The sequence below is a fragment of the Tachysurus fulvidraco genome, chromosome 15 (assembly GCF_022655615.1).
Source record: "Tachysurus fulvidraco isolate hzauxx_2018 chromosome 15, HZAU_PFXX_2.0, whole genome shotgun sequence".
NCBI classification, from domain to species: domain Eukaryota; kingdom Metazoa; phylum Chordata; class Actinopteri; order Siluriformes; family Bagridae; genus Tachysurus; species Tachysurus fulvidraco.
This window is the reverse complement of record NC_062532.1, coordinates 14,712,482-14,735,553: the sequence shown is the minus strand read 5'-3', so window position 1 is coordinate 14,735,553 and position 23,072 is coordinate 14,712,482. Positions and strand designations below refer to the sequence as shown.

The window sequence follows — 23,072 nt, the reverse complement described above, 5'->3', positions numbered from 1 at the left end:
TGTGTGTGTGTGTGTGTGTGTGTGTGTGTGTGTGTGTGTGTGTGTGTGTGTGTGTGTGGGTGTGTGTGTGTGTGTGTGTGTGTGTGTGAGAGAGAGAGAGAGAGAGAGAGAGAGAGAGAGAGAGAGAGAGAGAGAGAGAGAGAGAGAGAGAGAGAGAGAGAGAGAGAGAGAGTTATTGAAACTGTGAGCTGTGAATTATTGAACAGAGGACAGTCAAGGTGTGGGTGTGGACTTGTCCACCTGGAACAGAGAGATCATCCTGCCAAAGCTGTAAAATCAAACTGTGTGTGTGTGTGTGTGTGTCCTTCAAGTCCACACACCTCTGGAGAAACTGAAAAAGGCTTTTAAGTTATAAAAAATAGCAACTAGTTACCCCAAAAAAAAAACACTTTTCCGATTAAAAAAAAGCTAAGAAAAGCTGGTGCTTTTTCTGCATCTGCTTCTTAGCTCTATGCCTTTTAACACAGAGGCCTCTCCAACACTGAGTGTCTTTAAAGCTAGATTAATTTGAATTAATTATGTACTATTGTTATTGTAGTTTTTGTCTTTGGATACAAAATTTCATATTGTAAAGCACCTTGGGTCAAATTCGGTTGTGTTAAATGTACTCTATGAACAAAGTTTAAATTGAACAGATAAACAGGGCCCATCTGAGTAATATAGCTCATTCATTTTTGGTCTGTGAATAAAAGTTTTGATTCTACTTGATTAAAAAAATTGAATGACCTGTAATTTTCTGTTTTTAAATTCTGATAAGACAGAAATACTACTTATCGGTCCAAAAACCAGTACACAGAAGCTCTCACACTTCAACTTCCATTTAGAAGGATGTACTGTAACTAGAGACCTTGGTGTTATATTATACAGCAACTTGTCTTTTGAAAATAGTATTGCCCATATTACAAAAACAGCCTTCTTCCACCTTAGAAACATTGCCAAGCTAAGAAACATCCTATCTGTATCTGATGCTGAGAAGCTAGTTCATGCATTCATGACCTCTAGACTGGACTATTGTAATGCATTACTAGGTTACAGTTAATGCATTACAGTTAGTCCAAAATGTAGCTGCAAGAGTTCTAAACAGAACAAGAAAATATGATCAAATAACCCCAATTCTATCATCTCTACACTGGCCACTTGTTAAATTTAGAATTGATTACAAACTGCTGCTATTTACATACAAGGCTCTTAAATGCTTTAGCTCCCATGTATCTAACCAGTCTTCTAACATGTTACAATCCTTCATGCTCTCTGAGATCACAAAACTCAGGACTTCTGGTAGTTCACTATTTGTCCGGGGCTCAGAAACACTTTCCCAGTTTAAATGTAGATTAAAAAGGCAGGCACATTAGTGTATTATGTGCCAGCAGCTATGCTAATTCCTCTGCACTGCTTCTCTTTTTCTACCCATCCCAAGGCATCAAGAAATTGTACCAACTCCGATTGTCTTTCGGGCCACAAAGATTTTTGAGATGAGGCCAACCATGTGAGGATCCTGAGACATCTAGTGATTTTACAGCTCCAGCTGGACTCTGCTATACTAAAGAGGAGATGCTGGTTCTTAGAATGAACCAACTTTGAACCAGCACCAGCACTAGCTACAGAATGAACTAGTTTTTCCTCACCACAGTCGCCTCAGTCACCTCAGACTTGCTCACTGGTGATAAACACAAACACATTTAAATATCTCTAATAATAATCTTGATTTTTTTGTATTATATTAATCTTTATATAAAGCTTTTGTCTTATGTTTATGTTCCATAAAGCTTCTTTGAGACAATGTCCATTGATAAAAGCTCTCTACAAATAAATTCGAATTCGAATTTGATTTAATTTCTTGATTTAATCTAATCTCATTCAAAGTATTTATTTTTTAATAGAAGTGTTACACTATGTTAAAAATTAGTCCACTTTTAAAATAAGTATATATATATATAGTCTCACTTCAGATATATAACACTTCAGGCTCAAGGAAACTGTTTTATATTGTTTACAATGTATTATACAACGTATACAACAGTATCATAGAACACAAATGACAGAAGTATATATTAAAAAAACACACTCTTTCCTTTAATATTTTTAGTCATATAATATTAAAATGTGTGCGTACAGATCTTAAGATAAGGAAAGAATATCCATAAGAAAAAAATCCCTGAAAATGTGGAGATTCAAAAACATTCCCAATATTGGTTGAGTGCGAACATGATTGACAGTTACCCCGCCTTACGCTCCGCCTCTTAGAGCAGCATCGTCACCGTCACTGGTTGGGCTGTGCGTGGCTGTCTGCTGTTTCCCCGATCACCGCGGGGATCCTTTCCGTCTCCTTACCGGGCAAAGCTTCGCCTCCTGTCCCATACTATGGAGATTTCAGCGGCGGGGGACCGCGTGTTTGCCGCCGAGGCCATCTTGAAGCGCCGCGTCCGCAAGGTTAGCGTGTTTTTAATTTCGGGGCGTTTTGCGGCCTGCGATTAAACTTTGCTCGCTCTCTCTCTCTCTCTCTCTCTCTCTCTCTCTCTCTCTCTCTCTCTCTCTCTCTCTCTCTCTCTCTCTCTCTCACTCATACACACACACACACTGAGAGAATTCATTTCACTGACAATGCCGTATTTTAGGTGCAGTTCATAAAAAGCATACGCACAGTTTTGTGTTTGTTTATAGAGGGGGAAAAACCCAAACTTGATTAAATGTCTACTCTTAGTGCTTTAGCTGTTGTGTTAAATGTACACTCTGTTGTGATGCAGAAAGCGTTAGCCAGCAGGCTAGCAGTGTGAAGCTAACGTTAGCCTGTAATACGGAGACAGCTGTTTTGTGTCTGCCCGACCTGCTAATTTGACAAAGAGCAGTCTGCCTGGGCTGGAGATAGGGCTAAGGCTCATTTGGACCAAAAAAATAACATCAACTCTCATACTTTTATATATCGATTTCTAACCACAGCCCTTTTTTATGAACCCTTTGTTAGAAAAGCCCTGCAAAAATCATGGCTATGTGTATAAACCTTTTGTGAACTGTATTGCTCACAACTCCAGTCTGCTTTCAAAATATAATGTGTAGATTTTGATTATTAGTTATTGTCGCAGCTGGTCTTCATCCCAGTGGAAGTAACTAATGTACTTGAGATCTGTATAGTCACTTTACTGCATGTGCTTTTGTTTTCATTTCAGGGAAGCATGGAGTACTTGGTGAAATGGAAAGGCTGGGCTATAAAGTAAGTCATATGAAATGTTCATCACGATTTCATTATTATCCAGTTGTTAATAAATAAATTTTCATAAATTAACTCCTTCTCTTTTGTGTAGGTACAGCACTTGGGAGCCTGAAGAGAACATCCTTGATGATCGCCTTGTTGCTGCCTTTGAACAAAAGTGAGTGTGAGTCTCTGTATAGATGTGTGTGTGTGTGTGTGTGTGTGTGTGTGTGTGTGTGTGTGTGTGTGTGATTAATATATAGATATATAGCTATATAGCTAGCCTACCTTTTGTGGGTATTTTGTTTTGCAGTCAAAAATGTCATACCTTGAATGCAACCATTGTTGGTTACCTAATGGTCTGGAACTTTTTAAAACCCAGGTTAATTAATTCCAGAACAGAATATTTACAGAAGATGGATGATTGACACATCGATGCAGATGGGTACAGTTCTTACCTGGCAGATTTATCACTTTCATAGTTAGTAAATGGACTGAATCATTCATTCATTCATTCATTTTTCTACCTCCTATCCGAACTTCTCGGGTCACAGGGAGCCTGTGCCTATCTCAGGCGTCATAGGGCATCAAGGCAGGATACACCCTGGACAGAGTGCCAACCCATCACAGGGCACACACACACACTCATTCTCTCACACAATCACACACTACAGACAATTTTCCAGAGATGCCAGTCAACCTACCATGCATGTCTTTGGACCGGGGGAGGAAACCGGAGTACCCGGAGGAAACCCCCGAGGCACGGGAAGAACATGCAAAAACTCCACACCCACAAGGCCGAGGCAGGAATTGAACCCCAAACCCTAGAGGTGTGAGGCAAATGTGCTAACCACTAAGCCATCGTTCCCCCCGGGCCTGAATCAGATTGACTAAAAGTACTTAAATTACTCAGAGACACTCCTCTGGAACAGATAATATAGGTCATGGTGCCAACAGCACATCAATACTGCAAAAGCCAAAACTACAAACTATGTATAGTTAAATCCAAGAATTTACATATACATAGGTTACATTTTTTTCAGGCTCCACATATTTCCTGTTATCCTGATTTTTTTTTTTTTTTTTTACAAGTCAGTTAGGGTTTTATTTTTATGCAGTTGATTATTGACAGATTTGTTTCAGTGGCTCAATAGTTTGCATAAACAAGTTGCTCTTTAATTACAGATTTCAGAAATTAATGTAAGAGCTTTTAGCAGCTTTTGATTGGCCAATGTCTTTATTAGGAGTTATCAGGAGTGTGTCTACTGACCCACAAGACAACAAACAGTAAAAGAATGGTGAAGCAGTTGGTGGTATACCATACGTGTACATTCACCATTTAGAAAGTCCTACATCACAATGGCTTGGCAGGCTGCCCCTACTCTAGCTTCTCCAGACGAGTATTTTAAGGCATCTGATGAAACAAAAACATAACTATATGGCTGTAATAATCAGTACTATATATGAAGGATAAAGGGTGAGGCGTTTCACCTAAAAATGCCATTTCAGCTGTGAAGCATGGGTGGTGGCAGTATTATAATTATAGGGGTGTTTTTTGGACTGGTGCATGTCAGAAAATAGATAGTGTCATGAGGAATTTGTAACAAAGACATTTAATGACAGGAAAGTGAAATATTGGAATGTTAAAAACTGACAAGGATCCCACAGAACATTTGGAGTGTCAACTGAAAAAGTGTGAGCATGAGTTACACCAGTTCTGTCTGGAGCAATAAGCAAAAGCTCCAGCAATGTATTGTAAGATGTGTTTGTGGGAGATTACCATAAGTGTATGAGTTGAATTAAGCGATTTAAAGGGCAATGCCACCAAAATACAAAACCTAACAAAGTCTATGTAAACGTTTGGCCTGCTGAAAATCTAGTATGGAGAATAACAGTTGAATTAAAAATGTCTTTATTCTAGGTGTAAATTTTGTAGTCTCAAGTGTATTTTTCTTTAAGCACATACGCTAGATGCTGGTGCCATTAATCTACCATCACCCAGCAACATTTGTGGTGTGTGAAAGTGCAGAATCATCATGTAGAGCAGGGGTGCCAAATTTGGCCCTCTGTGTAATTAAATTTGGCCCTCGAGATCATATCAAATGTGCATTACAACTGGCTAGCCGCATGCTCCGCTAATACTACAAATCCCAGAATGCCTTGCCACTGTATTGACGCGTAGTCATGAACAGCAAGCACCCCCATTCTCTGTTGACAGTCGTTAACAACCATGCTACAGTCACATCGGGCAAGTTAATTCCACCCACAAGGCTAGTGTTATTGTGGCAGCAGAGATTGCAAAATCTGAGGGAGAGTTTGTCAAAAAAAAGTGTATGGTCAAAGTTTGCAAAATGAAAACCAATGATGTGTCTTTTATTTCAAATTTAGTTTCTTTTGTGTTTGTAATATCAAGCTCTGGTTGTTCCAAATCCTGTGTTTAAGCAAAACTAAAGTTTGTTTCCATATGAAAAAGGCTGAACATTACATATCACTCACTCATTTTCTACCGCTTATCCGAACTACCTCGGGTCACGGGGAGCCTGTGCCTATCTCAGGCGTCATCGGGCATCAAGGCAGGATACACCCTGGACGGAGTGCCAACCCATCGCAGGGCACATTACATATCAGTTACAGTTAATTTTTCAATAAATATTCAGTTTGGCTTGTGACTTTATCTCAGTTTAATATTTTGCCCCACTGTGAATTTGGGTTTGACACCCCTGATGTAGAGGAAAGTTCGGCATGATCATCAGAACAATATGAATGATTCTTGCAGCAAGTCATAAATCAGACAACTTTAGACACATAAGAACTCGGCTATGGGAACTCTGCTCACTCTTACACCTCTGCTAGACCAGTATTAGTAGGTGTGTGTAGGGTTAGGTGAGGAAATGGAGATAGGGCAAGGCTATGTATTTATTGATTTGAGAAATGGGTAGCCAATAGAATTGGTTGAGTATTTGTATGTGTACTAAGGTATGTGTAAGTATATAAAATTATGTAGAGATTTCTATCTAGAGTTTTCCAGAAATGCCAGTGAAGAGAAAATTATAGTAAATCAGCATATTTGTACTTTAATTCAACATCGCCATACTGTTACCATCAATCTGCATTCGTTATGCACATTTTAATATTTTTTTATGTACTTTCTTCCCTTTTCCCATCTGTATAAGAAATTCTGTTTTATTGTAATTATGTTTGGTATATTTTTTTTTTATTCTTACTTTAACCTTTTTTTTATTATTATTCTCATTGCTTTGTTCTATTTGGCACAGAGAAAGCATTTGCTACATTTCATACAGTTTATGGTTGTGTATGTGATTTTGAGTTTAAATAATCTAGGGATTAATATTGTAAAAGCCTGAATTTAATAGATACAAAGGAATGCTTTGCTTAAAGCCTCTGTCATTGTAAAATTTTATCATTTCTGTTTGTTAGGATTAAATTTCAGAAAGCTGGCATCCATCAATGATTTTAAACAGTTGGTTAACAAGGTGGGAGAGAGAGCTGTGCTGGACCTAGTACTGGGATCTAAGACCATGTAATAATCTGGGGAATGAGGATTGATCCCTGAGGGACACCTTGTTTACCAGGGAAATAAAGAATTTACGTTTATGTAATGATCAAAAAGACGAATTGTTAAACAAACATTAGCCATACTGCAACTACAAATGTCATACTGGACAGAGATTTTAATAGCAGTCATTAAAGTCTACAATAGAGCTGATAGGATAAGAATTTTGATAGCACCAGTATCATCAGAAAGAAGTGAATCATTGACACTCACAAAGCTGTCTGGGTGCCGTGTAAAGGTTAGAGAGCTGATTTATAGTGAGATCATCTTGTTAAAAGGCAACCGCTCTTTTTAGTGGTTTGTACAGATGTAGAAGATTAGAAATCAGTTAATAATTAGTAATGATGTTGAGTAGTTATGGCATGATTAGGTTCTAAGCTACAGTTATAATTTATACCATATAAACCACCCTCTTAGCATTTCATCCAGTCTTTATTTCATGAAGTGTTCACCTCAAATCTTTTTTGTCTCCAGGGAGAGAGAACAAGAACTTTACGGACCAAAAAAGAGAGGGCCTAAGCCTAAAACACTCCTTTTGAAGGTTGGTAAATGTGCCGTATATATTTTATAATCAGAATAATTTTACCTGTTGTTAAAAATACCCCATTCACCTTCTTTATTATTCTCCTTAGTCACGAGCACAGGTTGCTGAGAGCTCACCCAGAGTCCTCGAGTTTAAACCTAGTCGACCCCAGCCATCCTCTAAACCTCCACCTGCACCTACACCTGCACCCTCGTATCATCCCAGTGGCCCTTCCAATGCTAAGCTGCAGTCTGGAGCTGCCCAGCCCAAACTAAAGAAAGACATACACCGATGTCATCGCATGGCACGTCGGCCTTTGCCCCGCCCTGATCCTTTAGCTCCACAAATCGGTTCTTCTAGTCCCTTCTCGTCTCGTCCTACAGTCAGCCCCTTCTGTGAGACAGTCCGCATCCTTAACCGGAAGGTCAAACCTCGTGAGGTTAAGAAGGGACGGGTAATTTTAAATCTAAAAGTGATGGACAAGAATGGACCAGCCAATAACAAAAGGACTCAAAATTCCAGCCTTCAGTCTCATGTTGGGCGGCAGAAAGTTCCTTCTCGGAACAGAGTGATTGGGAAGAACAGGTTTGGAGATGTATCTTTTAGGTGCCTGCAGCAACCTATGAGTGGCTCTGGATTTTCAGTTTTTAGAAAGCCAATTGAGGCTTTTCCAATGGACTCTTCTGCGGAAAAGCCAAAGGCTGAACAAAGCGGTCACAAACCAGGTACAAATCCATCGCTGTCTTCCTCTCAAACTTCAAAAGTCAAGACCTCAGCTATGCCAGAAGCACTCGTCGAGCCACCTCGATCTGCTTCGAGCTCTGAGGTCTCGGACAGTGAACCTCTTCCCCCACCTTCACACCAAATCCACCCCAATCAATTAGCCCAATCGGGTGAGGCCAATACTCAAATTTCACACGCTGCCAAATCCACACCTAAGCTAACAGACTCAAAAGCCAAATTGACTCAGTCAGCCATGCCTTCCTCCCCCATGTTCTCTTCCTCCTCTTCTTCCTCCTCGTTATCATCCTCATCTGAAGACAACGAGCACATCCTGGATCTCTCCGTGCCTCATGGAACCGACAGGCGACTCAGACAACGACAACACTTTCGTGGTCGTCGGCAGCCCAAAGTTCCTGAAATTCCTATATCCGAAGAGGCCTCGGAGGAAGACCAGGATCTGGATTGGCATCCGGAGATGGCTGCACAGTGTGCCAACGTGGTTATTACGGACGTTACAACCAACCTCCTTACTGTCACTATTAAGGAGTTTTGTCATCCTCCTGGACTTCCGGCAATAGCTTCGTCTCCCTGCTGCGCCAATAATTTATCTTCTGTAAAAAAGACAAACCCTTAACTGTGACAACCAAAAAAATTAATACTCTGAACTCAGATGCCACGCAAACTGCCTTTTACATTTGAAGATGTTTGGAAATGAGTTTCATATTACATATTAGATGTATATGCAAAACAGAAATGGCCCAAACCCTACATGCGCATGCTGTTTCTCTCCTGATCGACTGTTTCTCTTGGCTTGTATTTGCATATTGGATCATGATTAGCTCTTACATTTTATTGCATAACACTTCACTATTCTGACTGCTGCAGTTAGTGATCATTTTGCACTTTGACCAGTCAGTGCACTTAAATAAATTTCTCCATAAAGTATTAATCTCAAAAAGCATATTTGAAACTTGCCAGCAACTACAAAAGTGGGCTTTCTTAGACTATTGAGCCATAAAATCGGCTTGTAGAGACAAGGGGACAAAAACATTTTGTTTTCTGGAGCCATCATGTTTTAGATGAATGCAGAATCCAGCTGGTTGTGCTGTCTCAGTAAACACAGCTGCTGAATATAAGCTATAGAGGGCATTAACCTTTCCAGCGCTTCACCCTATTCCAGGTGGAGATTAATGTTCTTCCCTCACTGGACATCTGTGGCATCTTTAGCTCGAGGCAGACAAATGCATCTCTCATCTTGCGCTTGTTGTGTTTTTCCATTTGTTTTTCCTGACTTTTATCATCAAATTGTGTGCAGTGTGAGGATATACCCTCGGTTGTATGATTATTTTTCTGGTGTAATGATTAACTGGCTTAAAGCACCAAACACTTTTATGACTATGTAACAACAGGCTTATTTCAGTCATTTATTGAGTTTTGGTTTGGGATTTTTTTTTTTTTTTTTTTTTTTTTTTGGTTATTTATTTATCACAACCTGCAGTTAATAGTTCAGTGTTCAGAGGTCTACTGCTGGGACACATATTTACACTCTCTTTTTGTTTTTCTGCTGTATTCAGAACGTTTATTTGGACTCGTCTCTGGTAAGAGAGGCTACAAACGACAGAAAATAAGACAAGCATGAATTCATCTTGAAGATCAGGATGGACTTTATTTATTCTTCACCTTCCTGGTCAAGCAAAATGCTTCACAATTTAGCCTCAAAGAAAATTGGTTAAAAGACAAATCTTTATATTGAACCTGCATGTTCTTGGGATATGGTTCTCTCCTCCCTCGAGCCAGTCAGTTACATTTCCAGCACTGTAATCACCCAGGTCATTTTTTTTCCCTTTAGGGATAATCCAGTAAGGTTTACTAAATGTTGATAGCTGACACTGCACTGGTCGCCATGTGGCAGTTGTAAAGAAAATGGCCTGTTTGATCTCATTCCCATGCTGATATAATTTTCTTAGCCTGCAGTTAGGTTGTAATTAAAGGCATGCTCCAGCTCAACAGCATGTTCTAAAAACACAAAGCAAAGACTTATAACAAGAAGGAGAGCACATCCTCTTGATTAGAACTATTCAAATTATACTGTTACAATATTTAATAATAAGTGAAACATGCTTATGGAAAGGAAAAAATATCCTCATGATCTCACTGAGGTTTTTTGTTCTCACATTTTTTTAACACTAGGGTTAGTGTAATATTATATAACATTTATCTAAATCCTAACCCTAGTCATTTTCTTTAATCATGTCATTAGAGGATATGATGGGGAAAAAAACACTTCTGTTACACCTTTACACAGTCTGTTACAGAACACAGCCAGGATTTCACTGGAATCAACACACACACACACACACAAATCTCATTCAAGTAACAATCGTACAATAATGCTGATAATGCACTGTTTATATCCGCCATCAATGCACGCTTTGGTCATGTTTACAAAAAGACTTCATTGACACAATGGCTGTGTGTTTAAACTAACAGAAAAGCAGGCTTTTTTACAAAATGAAGAATTTGCTGCTTCATGCTCGGGTGAGAAACTGGCGCTGACTTCAACTTTCACCATTTGCCAACAAAGCCCCCTGAAAGGTCCCCCTCAGTGCTAGTTTTCTGCCCTGAAATTACTCCTATCATCCCAAACTAAGAGGAGTGCTTTATGTCCAAACCCAGCTTTTAGATCTCTGTGCCAGATTAACCATAAATCTTCAGGAAAAGCATTTATGATAACCTCTGTCCTTCACATGTTTACTGATGAACGTGATCACATTAGTTCATCATTGTTCATTTGATTCCTGCTTATTGTTTAGTGCACTTAACCACTTCTGCGATGCTTGTTTTATTGTGTTTTTTTTTTTTTTTTGCATGATTTAGCATCTTGAAAGTCTGCACAACCCACCCACAAAACCTTATACAGTAACATTCATTTGATACATATTACCATTATGAAATGCTTATATTACTCTTACATTTCCATTTGCTCTGCTACCCATTTGCTTATATTTATTTATTTGATCCAAGTACATGCCTGGATCAGCACTGCAGAATTTTAGAAGTTTATTTCTTTATTTTATTGTAATGGTTTCTTGTGATACAAGAAGGATTTATCTAAAAGACAGGTTCCTGAGCTTGTCCTGACATTTTTAGTATTTTCCCTGCTCTAACTATTTAACAGCCTTCTCCAGGTGGGTGTCTTAAAGCAGGGAAAACTCTTTATCAGGACAAGAGTAGAGAACCTGTTTCACAATGGACACGTTTGTCCGAATCAGAGCACGATTATTCCCCTGCAGGAGTAGTCTGGTTTCAGACTCACTTAATTCTGTTGATCCCTGATGCATTCGTGTTGCATCTTGCAGCGTTACATTGAGATATTTGGTGCGGTTATGTGCAGTAAGCATCCTTGGGCACATCCTTGTGTGAGTGAGTGAATGAAGGCATGGTGAGGACGAGATTCTGCCTTATCTGTTTCTAGTGCTGCAGTATTAATTCTGATGGAGCTGTACACATTTCTGTCTGTAGGTCTTGGTGTTCTTTCTGCTGATGTAATCATGAAAATAATGCCTTTAAATATTGAATTATGTATTGAGTTTGGAAAAACAAACTCTTGATGAATGGTTCATTTTTTTTAAATAATGAATGATTTTTTTTTAGATGATAATTTAAAATGTAATTTGTTTAACTGGTAAAGAAGTTGTTATTTTGATGGTGTATTCTATATAGGTTTTTTAAATTGTATGGCAAAGTGAACATGAATTTTTTTTACTGCTCTGAAGTAGGATAGCTTGTAAACGAAAGAAAAAACCGTTTGAATAAATGCTTGATGTGGTTTTTGCAAACAAGTTTCGCTCCACAGTCATACTTTCTTTCAGACACACAATGTTTTTAATCATTTGTAGATACATACTGTAGATGTTTTTCCAAGATCCGCAACAAATAATTTATTTCAGTTAACACAGTCATTCCCTCAACAACCTCTAATTTCTGTTTCTTGGGGGGGGGGGTGTTTACAGATACACAGAGAAGTCCTTTGTCTTGAAGACACTAGACATAGAGACTTCTATATATATTATATACAGGTCTTTACAGGAAACTTGACTATAATCAAGTGGGATTTTTTTTTCTTTTGTTTGTTTGTTTGTTTGGGGTTTTTAATAGTTTTCAGCTTATAAACACCCATGGAAACCATATTATTTAAAATCCAGGTCATCTTTAGGATCTTTTAAGCCAGTTTCAAGGCTGTACACATACATCCTGCTCCACATACATCCATACAAGCTCCATCAATACCTAAAGTTTAAGATTTAGGTTAGATTAGAGATTGTGTCTCATTAAGGGGTTAAAGGAGCCATGTGTCTCCAAGAAGTTGTTGTTTAGCTGGACACTAGATGGCACTGAACCACCAGCAATCAAAGAAAACAGCTTTTAGGCCTCAAGCATCTGCTCATTTCCTTCTAATAGTTGAATGTTAATGTTCCACATAATAAACTAGCCTCTGTTTTGTGTTCCTTTAAATGAAAGAGGATTCGTGACTTAGAAAATCACAAGAATTATCCAGAAACAGAATTCACAAGTGACTTTTATATGTTTACGGGTGTGACATGATCCAATTTTGGCCTTCAGGAAGCTATTAAAGCCAGTATAATTAAAACTTGGCAGTGCACTGGGATTGCTGAAAATAGACTTGATGCTCTGTGAGATCTAGTTTCTTTCAAATGAGGTTGGATGTGAAGTAATGATTGAGTATCTTAGTGCAGACTGAAAAAGAAACTGATCAGTAAAATATGTGTTGCGAAGAACTGATGGCCTGGTTTAGTTTATTATGCTCTCTCTCTCTCTCTCTCTCTCTCTCTCTCTCTCTCTCTCTCTCTCTCTCTCTCTCTCTCTCTCTCTCTCTCTCTGTATGTGTGTGTGTGTATGTGTCTTTCTCATGTGCTCTCTCTCTCTCTCTGTATGTGTGTGTGTGTGTATGTGTCTTTCTCATGCGCACTCTCTCTCTCTCTCTCTCTCTCTGTAGGTCTGGTCATGTATGTTTGGTCATGTATGTAAAATTGTTCTACTTGACACTGTACCACTCTTTTCTATCATTTTTCCCTGTTGTTTTCAGCTGTATATAAGCACACATCAGTCTGCTATCTAGAGTTTGATGCCTCACCTTTTGTACCATTTGCAATATTAGTAAATGCAGATTTAATTCAAATTTGTTTGTTTTTTATAATTTATTCACAAAAATAAGTAAATAATTCAGTAATTTCTGATGATACATCATTTAAATATTCATCAAAAATTCTATATTTTAAATAAAATAAGAATATGAAAATATATGAAAAAAATATGAAAAAAAGAGATTAGCTCGGTTTGGATATATATTTAAAACGTTATGATACTTTTTTGCTCATTCCAATAACTCTGGATTTCACTGCTGTATGTGAAACAATATCATCTCATTGCTTGAGATAAAACATAGCATGGTACCGATGCGTATTGTTTATTGTATACCGTGGTAGAATACTAAGCAGTATATTAAGTGCACGCGATGTGGCGCACTAGTCAGAATGACTTTTGTCTAGAGAAGTGGCTGAAGCAGAAGGGGGGGCGGGGCTTATGTGTGAGGGCAGACTATGTTGAAAACACTGGTGGCATCATTAGGAATAGAAGCCACTACTGATCTGCTGCCATATTAACAGTGTTCAGCTGGAGATCAGAGGAGTAATCGGTGAATAAATATTGTGGTAATTTTTTTGTCTCTTTCCCCCATTTTCTTATATTCACTGCCTGCTCAAACCGCCACCCTGAAGTTCATTGTTGTGATCTTGGCCGCCGGGATGGTGGCGTTTGTCGGAGCCGTAATCTGCATCATCGCCGCGGTGCACGGCGGCTCTTCGTCTCCTGCAGCCGCAGCCTCGACCGCCGCACAGCCGCTCGCCGATAATCAGTCCCTGACAGCGGGTTCGAGTGTCCTCACCTTACCGTCAGGCTCTGTGGCCCGGGCAGGACCCTTGGACGCGCTTCATGGCAGCGGAGAGAGAAACAGCCCGGGGTCTCCAACCTTCTATGGGATCACCGGCGTGAGAACTGGTGGCGAGGGCGGAGAGCAGCAGGTGGTAACAGTCAGCAGGCTGATCTGTACTCCGGTTCCGGCTGGTGATTGCGGACCGAAAGGCTTCCAGGCTGATGATCAGTCTGTGTATGCGGGGGATCAAGGGGGGGATCTCCGCGCCACAGCAGAAGAGCTCAGGCGCACCGTGGAGCAGCAGGAAGAGGAGATCCGCGCCGAGCAGCACACTATCCGCGAGCTCACTGGGAAACTCTCTGTCTGCGAAAGCGGCACACACGGGAGACAGGGCTTGCGGGTTGGGAGAAGAGACGGCAGAGACGGACTCATGATGCAGGACGACGCGGGAGCGCCCGCTCTCACCGTCCGGGAATTGGAGAGAGCCATCATGCACATGAAGGAGCGCATCGAGAAACTGGAGGTACACAATCAAACAAGCTAGTGGTGTGGGTATCAGAATTTAGTTTCACAAGACCAAGATGCTAAACAAATAACAGCAAAGATGAGCAGTATCTCGGTGTAATATCATTGTGTAGTGCACACACAGACACACACAGAGCTCCCCTTAAAATAAAACCCTTTTAGAAAGTTGCTATTGTGAGATAATAAGGAAGCATGTTTCAAACAACTTTTTAAGCAAATGCTGCACACCTTAGTGTTGAAAAAATATACAATCTATTTAGTATACATGGATTAATGTACCTATGTTTTATGTAGTCATGTTTACTGAAAAAAATCATTCATGCTCATTAGGCTCTAAAATCTATTTATTATAATATAGAATTTCAACCATTTAAATTTGTAACCAAAATTATTCCAACCAAACTTATATGTAAGAGGGAAAAAGAGAGAGAAAAGACATTGGTTACAATGTGCTTCTATAAAAAAAAAAAAAAGACAATATTGAGATATTTGATATGGGAAAAAAAATGAAAAGCAAAGCACGTGAGCGTTGGATATTTACTTGTAAGTCTGTCGTGTCATATACAGCTTACTGTCGCCAAGATTGTGTAAAAATGCCACACCATTTTGTCCCAGTTCTTCTGTTGTAGCATGCATTTAGAGCTTCGTCAAACAATTTACCAGGTAGTTGGTACTATTTATGTTATAACTGCGGGTAGCGAATTTGTTGCCCTTTTAGCATGAAACAACAGGTGGCATGTTTGCTGATGCCCTCAGCGTTAAATTTTGTGAAGAAGCATGATGAATTTTACGAGCGTGCAACACTGTAGTCCGTATACACAGGAACACAACGATAGGTAGGACAATCTGTCAAAACGCAAGCATTTACATACGCACACACGTGCGTGCGCGCGCGCGCAGACGCACCTACACCAACACATAGTTCAGGAGAGCAGTGGTGGGTTTGTTTGCTGTGCAGATAATAAAGCTTTTTCTAAAGTTCCCCTCCCCGGCGCTCTCCCCCTGCATTGCATTTCTGCTCCGCGTCGCGGCGGCGGCGGTGATTTACGGCCCTGCGCTAGAAACGCGCTGCTCTAATTAGCTGCAGCCTGAGCTCTCGCGCCAGTCCCGCGTTTGATCAAAGGAGTGCCGCAGCGGTCATCAGCGCGCGCGTGCTCACCTTACACTCTCTTGCGTGATTAAACCTCGTTCGAAATCAATAACGTCAATGTCTCTGACCATAAATTAAGAAGATGCGAGTTGCATCAAGAAGAAGGCCAAAAAAAAGGAAAATAATAAATGATAGGCTGCTGACAGTACAAGTGATGAAGCTGGCTTATTTAAATTCGTATATATATGTTTTATTACAGTAACACACTGGAGCATGCGTGATCGATCACATGGCTCGGAAGATGTATGAGTTCTGTAGATGCTGCAGTGTAGAATGTTGTGCTTGCTGTTCACAGTCCCAACCAATGATGCAGTGCGGTTGAACATGAATATAAATGTAGAAAATTCTCACCCAAAATGTATTAATCCCATTTTCCCATTTTTTTTAAATATATATATATTATGTTTGATATCAGGCTCTGAGTATGGACCTGAAACTGATCTAATACTGGTTTCCTACATAATCTTTTGTTGCTGTTTTATGCCAGACCTAATGGTATTAATTTAGGCCTCCTTGGAAACAAACGTGTCCTGTGTTCAGAGTCATGATTTGAGTCTGCACGTCAATTCAATATAAATTATGTTGAAAGATAAATTTAAATATATCTAAATACCAAGCATGAGTTAAAAGCCAGTATTATCTAACGTCAGTTCTCAGTGTCACAGTGCGTATGAGCTCAAAACTCATTTATAATGCACAAGTGTTCTTGTAGGCAGAAATGGCTCCACTGGCTCACAACCACACAGAGTCAGGGCAGAAGGGCAAAGTCAGTGTCTCAAGTGCAATCACGGTACAGGGAGCCGTAGCACAGAGGAGAGTGGAGGATTTGGAGAGAGAGCTGAAGAGGAAGATGCAAGTCCTGGAAGAGGAGAGGAAAGCACTTCGCAAGGAAACGCAGAAACATCAACAGCACATTGATCACGGACTGGACGCTGTTCATCAACGAATTATCAGCCTTGAGCAAGGTGAGGGAGTGAGAGCAAGACAGAGAAAGATTAATGAAATGGGTGAATGAGTGAGTAATCAAATGGTTGTATGAGTTTGATCACTCTTGGAAAATATTTTGTGAAAAGGTCATTAAATTTTACATTCTATATCTGATCACAAAGGAGCATGTCTTCATCACGCACTCTCCTGCAAAAAAAATGTGTTTAATCAAGTCTCATTGATTTAATGATTTGGAAAGTGGTGTTGTATTTATATCTGCTGAGGAGAGAGAGACTGCATCAATAAACATTCCATAGGTTCCCTGTAAAGCTGAACATATAAATACTGACAGAAAGTGGTTAACAACCTTAGTTCATAAAATAAAAAATATATATAATTTTTTCCAAAGTAGGAATTTTAAACATCACATTTAGCATCACACAAGTATTATAGAGCACAGTCTTTGGAAACATAAAAGCCTCCTGGGTGAAGCTTCATCATGAATTATTTCAAATCAAATTATTATTATTTTTTTTGTATAAGTCCATATTAAAACTGCAGAAAACACTCCTATTATTATGTGGTAGTCTGGTACTGACTGTGTGTGTGTGTGTGTCTGTGTGTGTCTGTGTCTGTGTGTGTGTGTGTTTGTTTGTTTCTCAGGTCTGTCTGAGAACAGGTTCCCAGAGGGTTACAGACTCTCTTTTCCTATGAGAAGCACCTCTTTGTATGCTGTGGTGAAGCGGGCAATCCCAATGCTTCATGCGCTCACTGTGTGCATGTGGCTCAGACCTGCGCAAAGCATCCTGGGAACGGCAGTTTCTTACGCTGTGTCAGAGGAACCTCACGAGCTGGTGCTGCAGCAGATAGTCCATGGCCCTATTGAGCTTATCATCAAAAATGAGGTAAAAAACATGTTTTTTTTTTCATCCAGGACCAACCACTTCCTTTCAGCCAGTGTGACATCACTGACAATCACACGTTCTCCCTTATGTTATTTTTAGGGTACAACAAATTTTGTGATTTCTGTTATATACTGGATTAGAGCAAGAAGTATTTTTGTATTTTTAAGGAATATTTGCCAATAGCCCACACAACACAACCTGTTTATTAACCGGAAAGGTTTTCCAGAATATTCCACTGATGTGCCGTGATGTGCTTAAAGAATTTATATGGTTTAAATAATGTATCTTCAATTATGTTTACACATTTATGCTTCATCATAGAACCAGTATGGGTTTCATAATGGGTTTCCTTAATAGTTCTAGATTTAATATTTATAGTACATGGGAAAAGCCTTGACAGACTTAATGATGTTGTGAGAGAAAGATCGAGACTTATAATTATGTACGCATTATTTTTTACATAGTGTTGATTCTATTATTGTAATATGTGTGGGACAGATCAGTGTAAATGAGTATGTAGTAATGATAGTTATGATGCTTTGTCCACAATCTACACAGCAGTCTAAACCCCACGCCACCTCATTATGTGGCTTTTAACTGATCACTATGATGGTTGGTTAATGATTACACCATTATGCTTTCCTCTTCTTGTTGTTGCTGGCTTTTAAATTGTTAGTAACAGTTCAACTTGGCGGTTTTTATAGCCCAGCTAATGGTCTGTGACTGTAAACCCTCAAAATAATAACATAATTGACATTCATGAGATTCCCTCTCTGCCCCTAGCCTCTCTTTATGAGCAGCAGTTCAGTATGAGAGTATTTAAGCTTACCCTAAAGCGATGCTGAGAAGAAAGGACGCTGATGAAATATTCATTAATCCTTTCTTCCTCCTCTAGGTGGCACAGTTCTATCTGAATCTGACGGCTGGTTCTTGGCAGCATGTGTGTGTCAGTTGGAACAGGAGAGGAGGAGTGTGGCACGCCTACGTGGGAGGAAAGCTGAAAGGTGAGGGGAAGGACCTGGCAACCCGCCACCACATCCGTCCCGGAGGAACACTCGTCCTGGGCCAGGAACAGGTGAGTCATACACTGGCAGGCTCTCGAGACGGCCAGCTGAGCTGAGAATCGCGCAGTTAGTTATCTTTCAAGACATGAGAGCTACGCAAGTGTAGATATAAATATATTGGGAATTTACGGACTTTTCAAAAGGAGGATTTATTCCTAATCAAGGATAAATGTTGTCGTCCCTGTTCCGGAATGCCACAGCAGACCATCTTATCCACATATTTAATCTGGCAAGGGTTTCATGCTGGATGCCCTTTCTGACGCAGCCCTCACATTTGAGCCGAGCTTGGGTCTAGCACTGAGAGGTAACCTCTCACTGGTTGGGTCAGTTCCCCACCCAGGAATCGAACCTGGCCCTCAGCAGTGAGAGCACGGGATGTAATCAGAAATAAATGCTTTACAGAATTAGCAGTGGTTGATCTTACATTCACTCACTACAACAGGGCTCATGTTTACAAATTGAGTCCTTGGTGATAATCAAACAGTTCTGCTATCATAAAGAATGTTTCAAGGAATCCTTCTTATGTTTCAAACACAATACTGTATAACCATCTCAACATACTGCTAACGCTATACATATGGTATATATTATTCACTGTCATTTTTGCACACCTGTTATTGCTTCTTTTTTCTTCTTCTTGTTTTTAATCATTATTACACTTACATTATATATAAGTGCAATATTCAGTGTGATTTATTATTTTATTTTAGTGTTATGAAGCCCTAAAATAATTACTTTCACAGAATCAATCAATTCTATCTATCTATCTATCTATCTATCTATCTATCTATCTATCTATCTATCTATCTATCTATCTATCTATCTATCTATCTATCTATCTATCTATCTAAAACTGAAAAAAGTGAAGAGACATAGCTGCATTATCACCAGTAAAGGAGTGTAATTAATTAGTGCTTTATTTTGCAGTGTTTGCATGTTGCTATTTTCACTTAGCTAAATTTGGACTGCCATGTATGAAAATCTAGGTTTCCAGGAAAGTCAGCATTTAAACAGTCCATAGTTGATAAGGTTATGTTTCTGTTCTTGTTACTATAAACATGGAGACATCTCTTTTGGGTGTTCATGGGATGTAGCTTAGAATCTTTCAACTAGCTGTGAGTAACATACACAGTGCTTTATAATGCCCAAAATGGGCAGGGATGCAGACTTGACATATCATTTCCTCGTTATGTAATTTCAAATTCTATTTGATCTTGCTTTTTGATCTGAAAATATAGCCCTAAATGAAATCTAAAAAGTCAAAAAGAACAAACGAAATGTTGTTTAGATATAATCTGAATCCTCAATGCTGTCTTCTCCTTCATGCAGAGTTCAGTGGGTGGACTTCGTTTCGAGGCATCACGGGCTCTCTTTGGTGACCTCTCTCAGTTTAACGTGTGGGACCGGCCGCTGACTCGGGCAGAGCTTTCTGCACTAGCCCACTGCAGCACAGGCATGCTGGGTAATGTAGTGCCTTGGACCAGCCGTGAGGTAGAAGTGTTCGGAGGTGTGACAAAGCATTCGGCCGAGCACTGCAGTCATCGTAGTAACGTGCAGGAGTGAGGCGTCACATCAGAAGGTCATGTGACAGGAGGATGGGGTGGTGGGTGTCTGAGACAAGCTCAGGTTCAAAGTATAATGGAAATGCTTGTATGGTGTGGAATGTCTATTTAAAGTAATTACTTAAACTAAAACTATAAGAATATTGTGAGTATTGTGAGGTTTTTGTTTGTTTTGGGAAAGAGAATGGATTTAGGAAGTTGGAACTTGTGAGACAAAACATTCCATGTTCGTTTCTCTTTACTTTGCTTTAATGAGAGTTACATTCAGGCCTTACATCAGTTTGTTCATTTCTTGCACTTTATATTTTTTTATTCTTCATGTTGAAGATATTACTGAATGAATATCTTCAGCTACAGTGAAACAAACTTAGAACTGATGAAAAGCTGAATTAATGTTAAAATAATGGTGTTATGGGGAGCACGGTGGAAAGGGAAAACCAATCCTGGAAAGCAGGTTTGATTCCTGCCTCTAAATTACCCAGTGTTTGTATGTGTGACTGGGCTCTAATGGGTTGGAGCCCTATCCAGTGTATCCCCTGCCTTGTGCCCTGAATCCCCTAGGATAGGCTGCAGGCTCCCATGACCCTGTGTAGGATAAAGAGGCTCAGAAAACAGACGGATGATTGTCTCATATCATGATTGATTTTTAACCTCATAACCCATCATTATCACATTTAAATTTAGAGTATGTTTTGCTCACATCTCCTTGTTCAAACCCTATCACCAGCTCCTGGAAAGACACTCTATATTTTATTCTCTATGATTTTGATTATTTTTGCAGCTGAAATAATGAATGTCCTGAAGGAGTCAGTTAATTCCCAGGAGCTGATCATGACATTAGAAAATTGTGTTTTTGCCCTTGACAAAACATTTACATTTTCAAGGTCTGATTTTCAGTGATCTTTCACTGGGGAGGAAGTGGAAGGTAAAGGAGTTTGTTGCTTGTGTATGACAGAACAGCACAAAGGAATGAATAAGCCTCACACCATGGATGAGCTTTTTTAATTATTTTAGAATTATTCAAATAAGATATAACCCAGCTAAATGCCCAGGTTTTGATCATGAAAATTTCATGAAATTCTCTGGTTGCTCTTTAAAGCCTATTATTAACTCAATACACTGAAGCAAATAGGAAAGTTCTGTTGTATGTATGCGATTGAGGAATGTTTACCTGCACCCACTTATGGAATTAATTTATTTTATTTTGGTAGAAATCTTGGCTCAAACTGTTTTCCTACCTGGCCTTCCATAAGGTCCCAAATACAGTCAATAATCCCTGATGCAGTGCATTTTGTTAAGCCATTATTGCTGATATCTGTATGTTTATCTTTTTTTATAACTGTGATTAACTCCACATTCCATATGAAATGAGATCCCATGGGAAGTGTACTATGTAATATACTGTGTATGTTGTGTATATATTTATATCTGATCAGAGTATTTTATTAATCTCTGACTACAGAGCAGACATGAGCTTCGGTTGAGTTTTTCATACGGAAACTGAACACGGAACATAAACGGCAGCACACAGTCGACTTGCAATTGTTCCAGTTGCACGAGAAGCTGAGAATATATTAATATTGTTTTGCACATTTTTACGAGTGCTGCTTGAAAAATGGCAGCAGCATGCAGTAGCACAAGGATGAAACTTTGACCGCTGAAAAGACCGAAAAGAACTATTTATCTATCATTTCTATTTACTGTTTATCTTCATTAGAGTGCATTACTGTCTGGGTGGTTGTTAATGTTAAAACGGTGCCTGTTATTTGTTTAATGTTTGAACTTACGTGGTCACTGTGATGTCATGTACTTGGTGTATACATAAAAATCGCTCATGTTAAAAAGAAAAATGTTGCTTGTGTCGGAAATTTTTTGATCCATCTTCTTATTTATGCAGTCTGCTGCTTTTCTACATGTTTCTCACAACACTCTTTTTTTTTACTGCATTATCCTACTGGGAGATTAACTCGGAAAAAAAGTTTTTACTATAAAGAGTAGAATTGATTTTATTCTTATGAACAGTCATTTGTTTTATGGCCTTGGCTTTCAATGAATTCGTGACACGCGCGTGTTCTCTGCTTCTTATCATTTATCTTCGGGAACTGCTGCCGTTACATAGCAACCATTCCATCACGCCTCGCTACTGAGCTATAAACACGAGCATGAAACTCTTTGCTCAGCTTAAGTCACATGGCATGGTCAGTAAAAACATGTGCTTGTTTTCAAGGTTTTTTTCACAGAAAAGCCTGTTTTAGATAAAGTACATCCAGATTTACAAAGCTGTTCCTTTTCTTTTTGTTCATTTCTCACATCCTCCTGTCTCCTTGTCTGGAGCTGTAATGTACCTTCTAGACTGCATTGAATGTCTGATAAAAAAAATGTATACAATGTATTGTTAATGTTGATAAGCACACATTAATTAGTCAATCTAAATAATATATTAGAATAAATAATATATTGAAGTTGGCTGGAGCCTGTAATGGAAACAAATATATGAGGATTTTACAGAACACTGACATGTTAACAACTGTGCTGTAGAAGAAGCGCAGGTTTTGCAATAATGCAGAAACAAATTGCTCAAATCAAGTCTTCATATATAAGCTTCAGTCTTTCAATCTGTAATTTTAATTCAATTTTCTTTGTATACATTTTCTAACAATGGACATTGTCACAAAGCTGCAGAGATGTATATAAATACAGGAAATAAGGTATACATTTTAAACGCATCACTCAAACGCCTCTCCATCTAACTGCCTTACAAAAGTATAGTGGATTATTCCAACCTCTTTATCCCTGACCTTGGCACTTACAGATCCTGAAACAATTGCACTGTTTGAAGAAGAAGAAGAAATTAGTAGAAACACCACAAAAACTGGTAAAAAAAGAAAAAGACCTAATCTTAAGAGTTTTGTCCTTTCTATTTCTTCTATTTTGTGCTCCACATTTAAATGTATAATATATTATGAAGACATTCTATTA

At 39.1% G+C, this 23,072-nt stretch overlaps 1 protein-coding gene across 1 annotated transcript; it reads left to right on the top strand.

The window, feature by feature from the left end:
- The first annotated feature begins 2,259 nt into the window (after nt 1–2,259).
- On the top strand, nt 2,260–21,962 carry cbx6b (chromobox homolog 6b). Its single transcript, XM_047801141.1, has 11 exons — nt 2,260–2,430; nt 3,165–3,208; nt 3,300–3,365; nt 7,236–7,302; nt 7,394–8,638; nt 9,582–9,605; nt 13,728–14,483; nt 16,348–16,600; nt 17,226–17,467; nt 18,363–18,542; nt 19,861–21,962. Exons 1-11 carry the CDS (start codon nt 2,362–2,364, stop codon nt 20,092–20,094), a joined length of 3,180 nt encoding a protein of 1,059 aa, XP_047657097.1. The 5' UTR covers nt 2,260–2,361; the 3' UTR covers nt 20,095–21,962.
- The last annotated feature ends 1,110 nt before the right edge of the window (nt 21,963–23,072 follow it).

Excerpts from the sequence above, each read along its gene's own strand:
- cbx6b (XM_047801141.1), top strand. The coding sequence starts at position 2,362 with ATGGAGATTTCAGCGGCGGGGGACCGCGTGTTTGCCGCCGAGGCCATC. Across the intron at positions 7,303-7,393 it reads CTAAAACACTCCTTTTGAAG|TCACGAGCACAGGTTGCTGA; the intron begins GTTGGTAAATGT and ends TATTCTCCTTAG. Across the intron at positions 16,601-17,225 it reads AATTATCAGCCTTGAGCAAG|GTCTGTCTGAGAACAGGTTC; the intron begins GTGAGGGAGTGA and ends TTTGTTTCTCAG.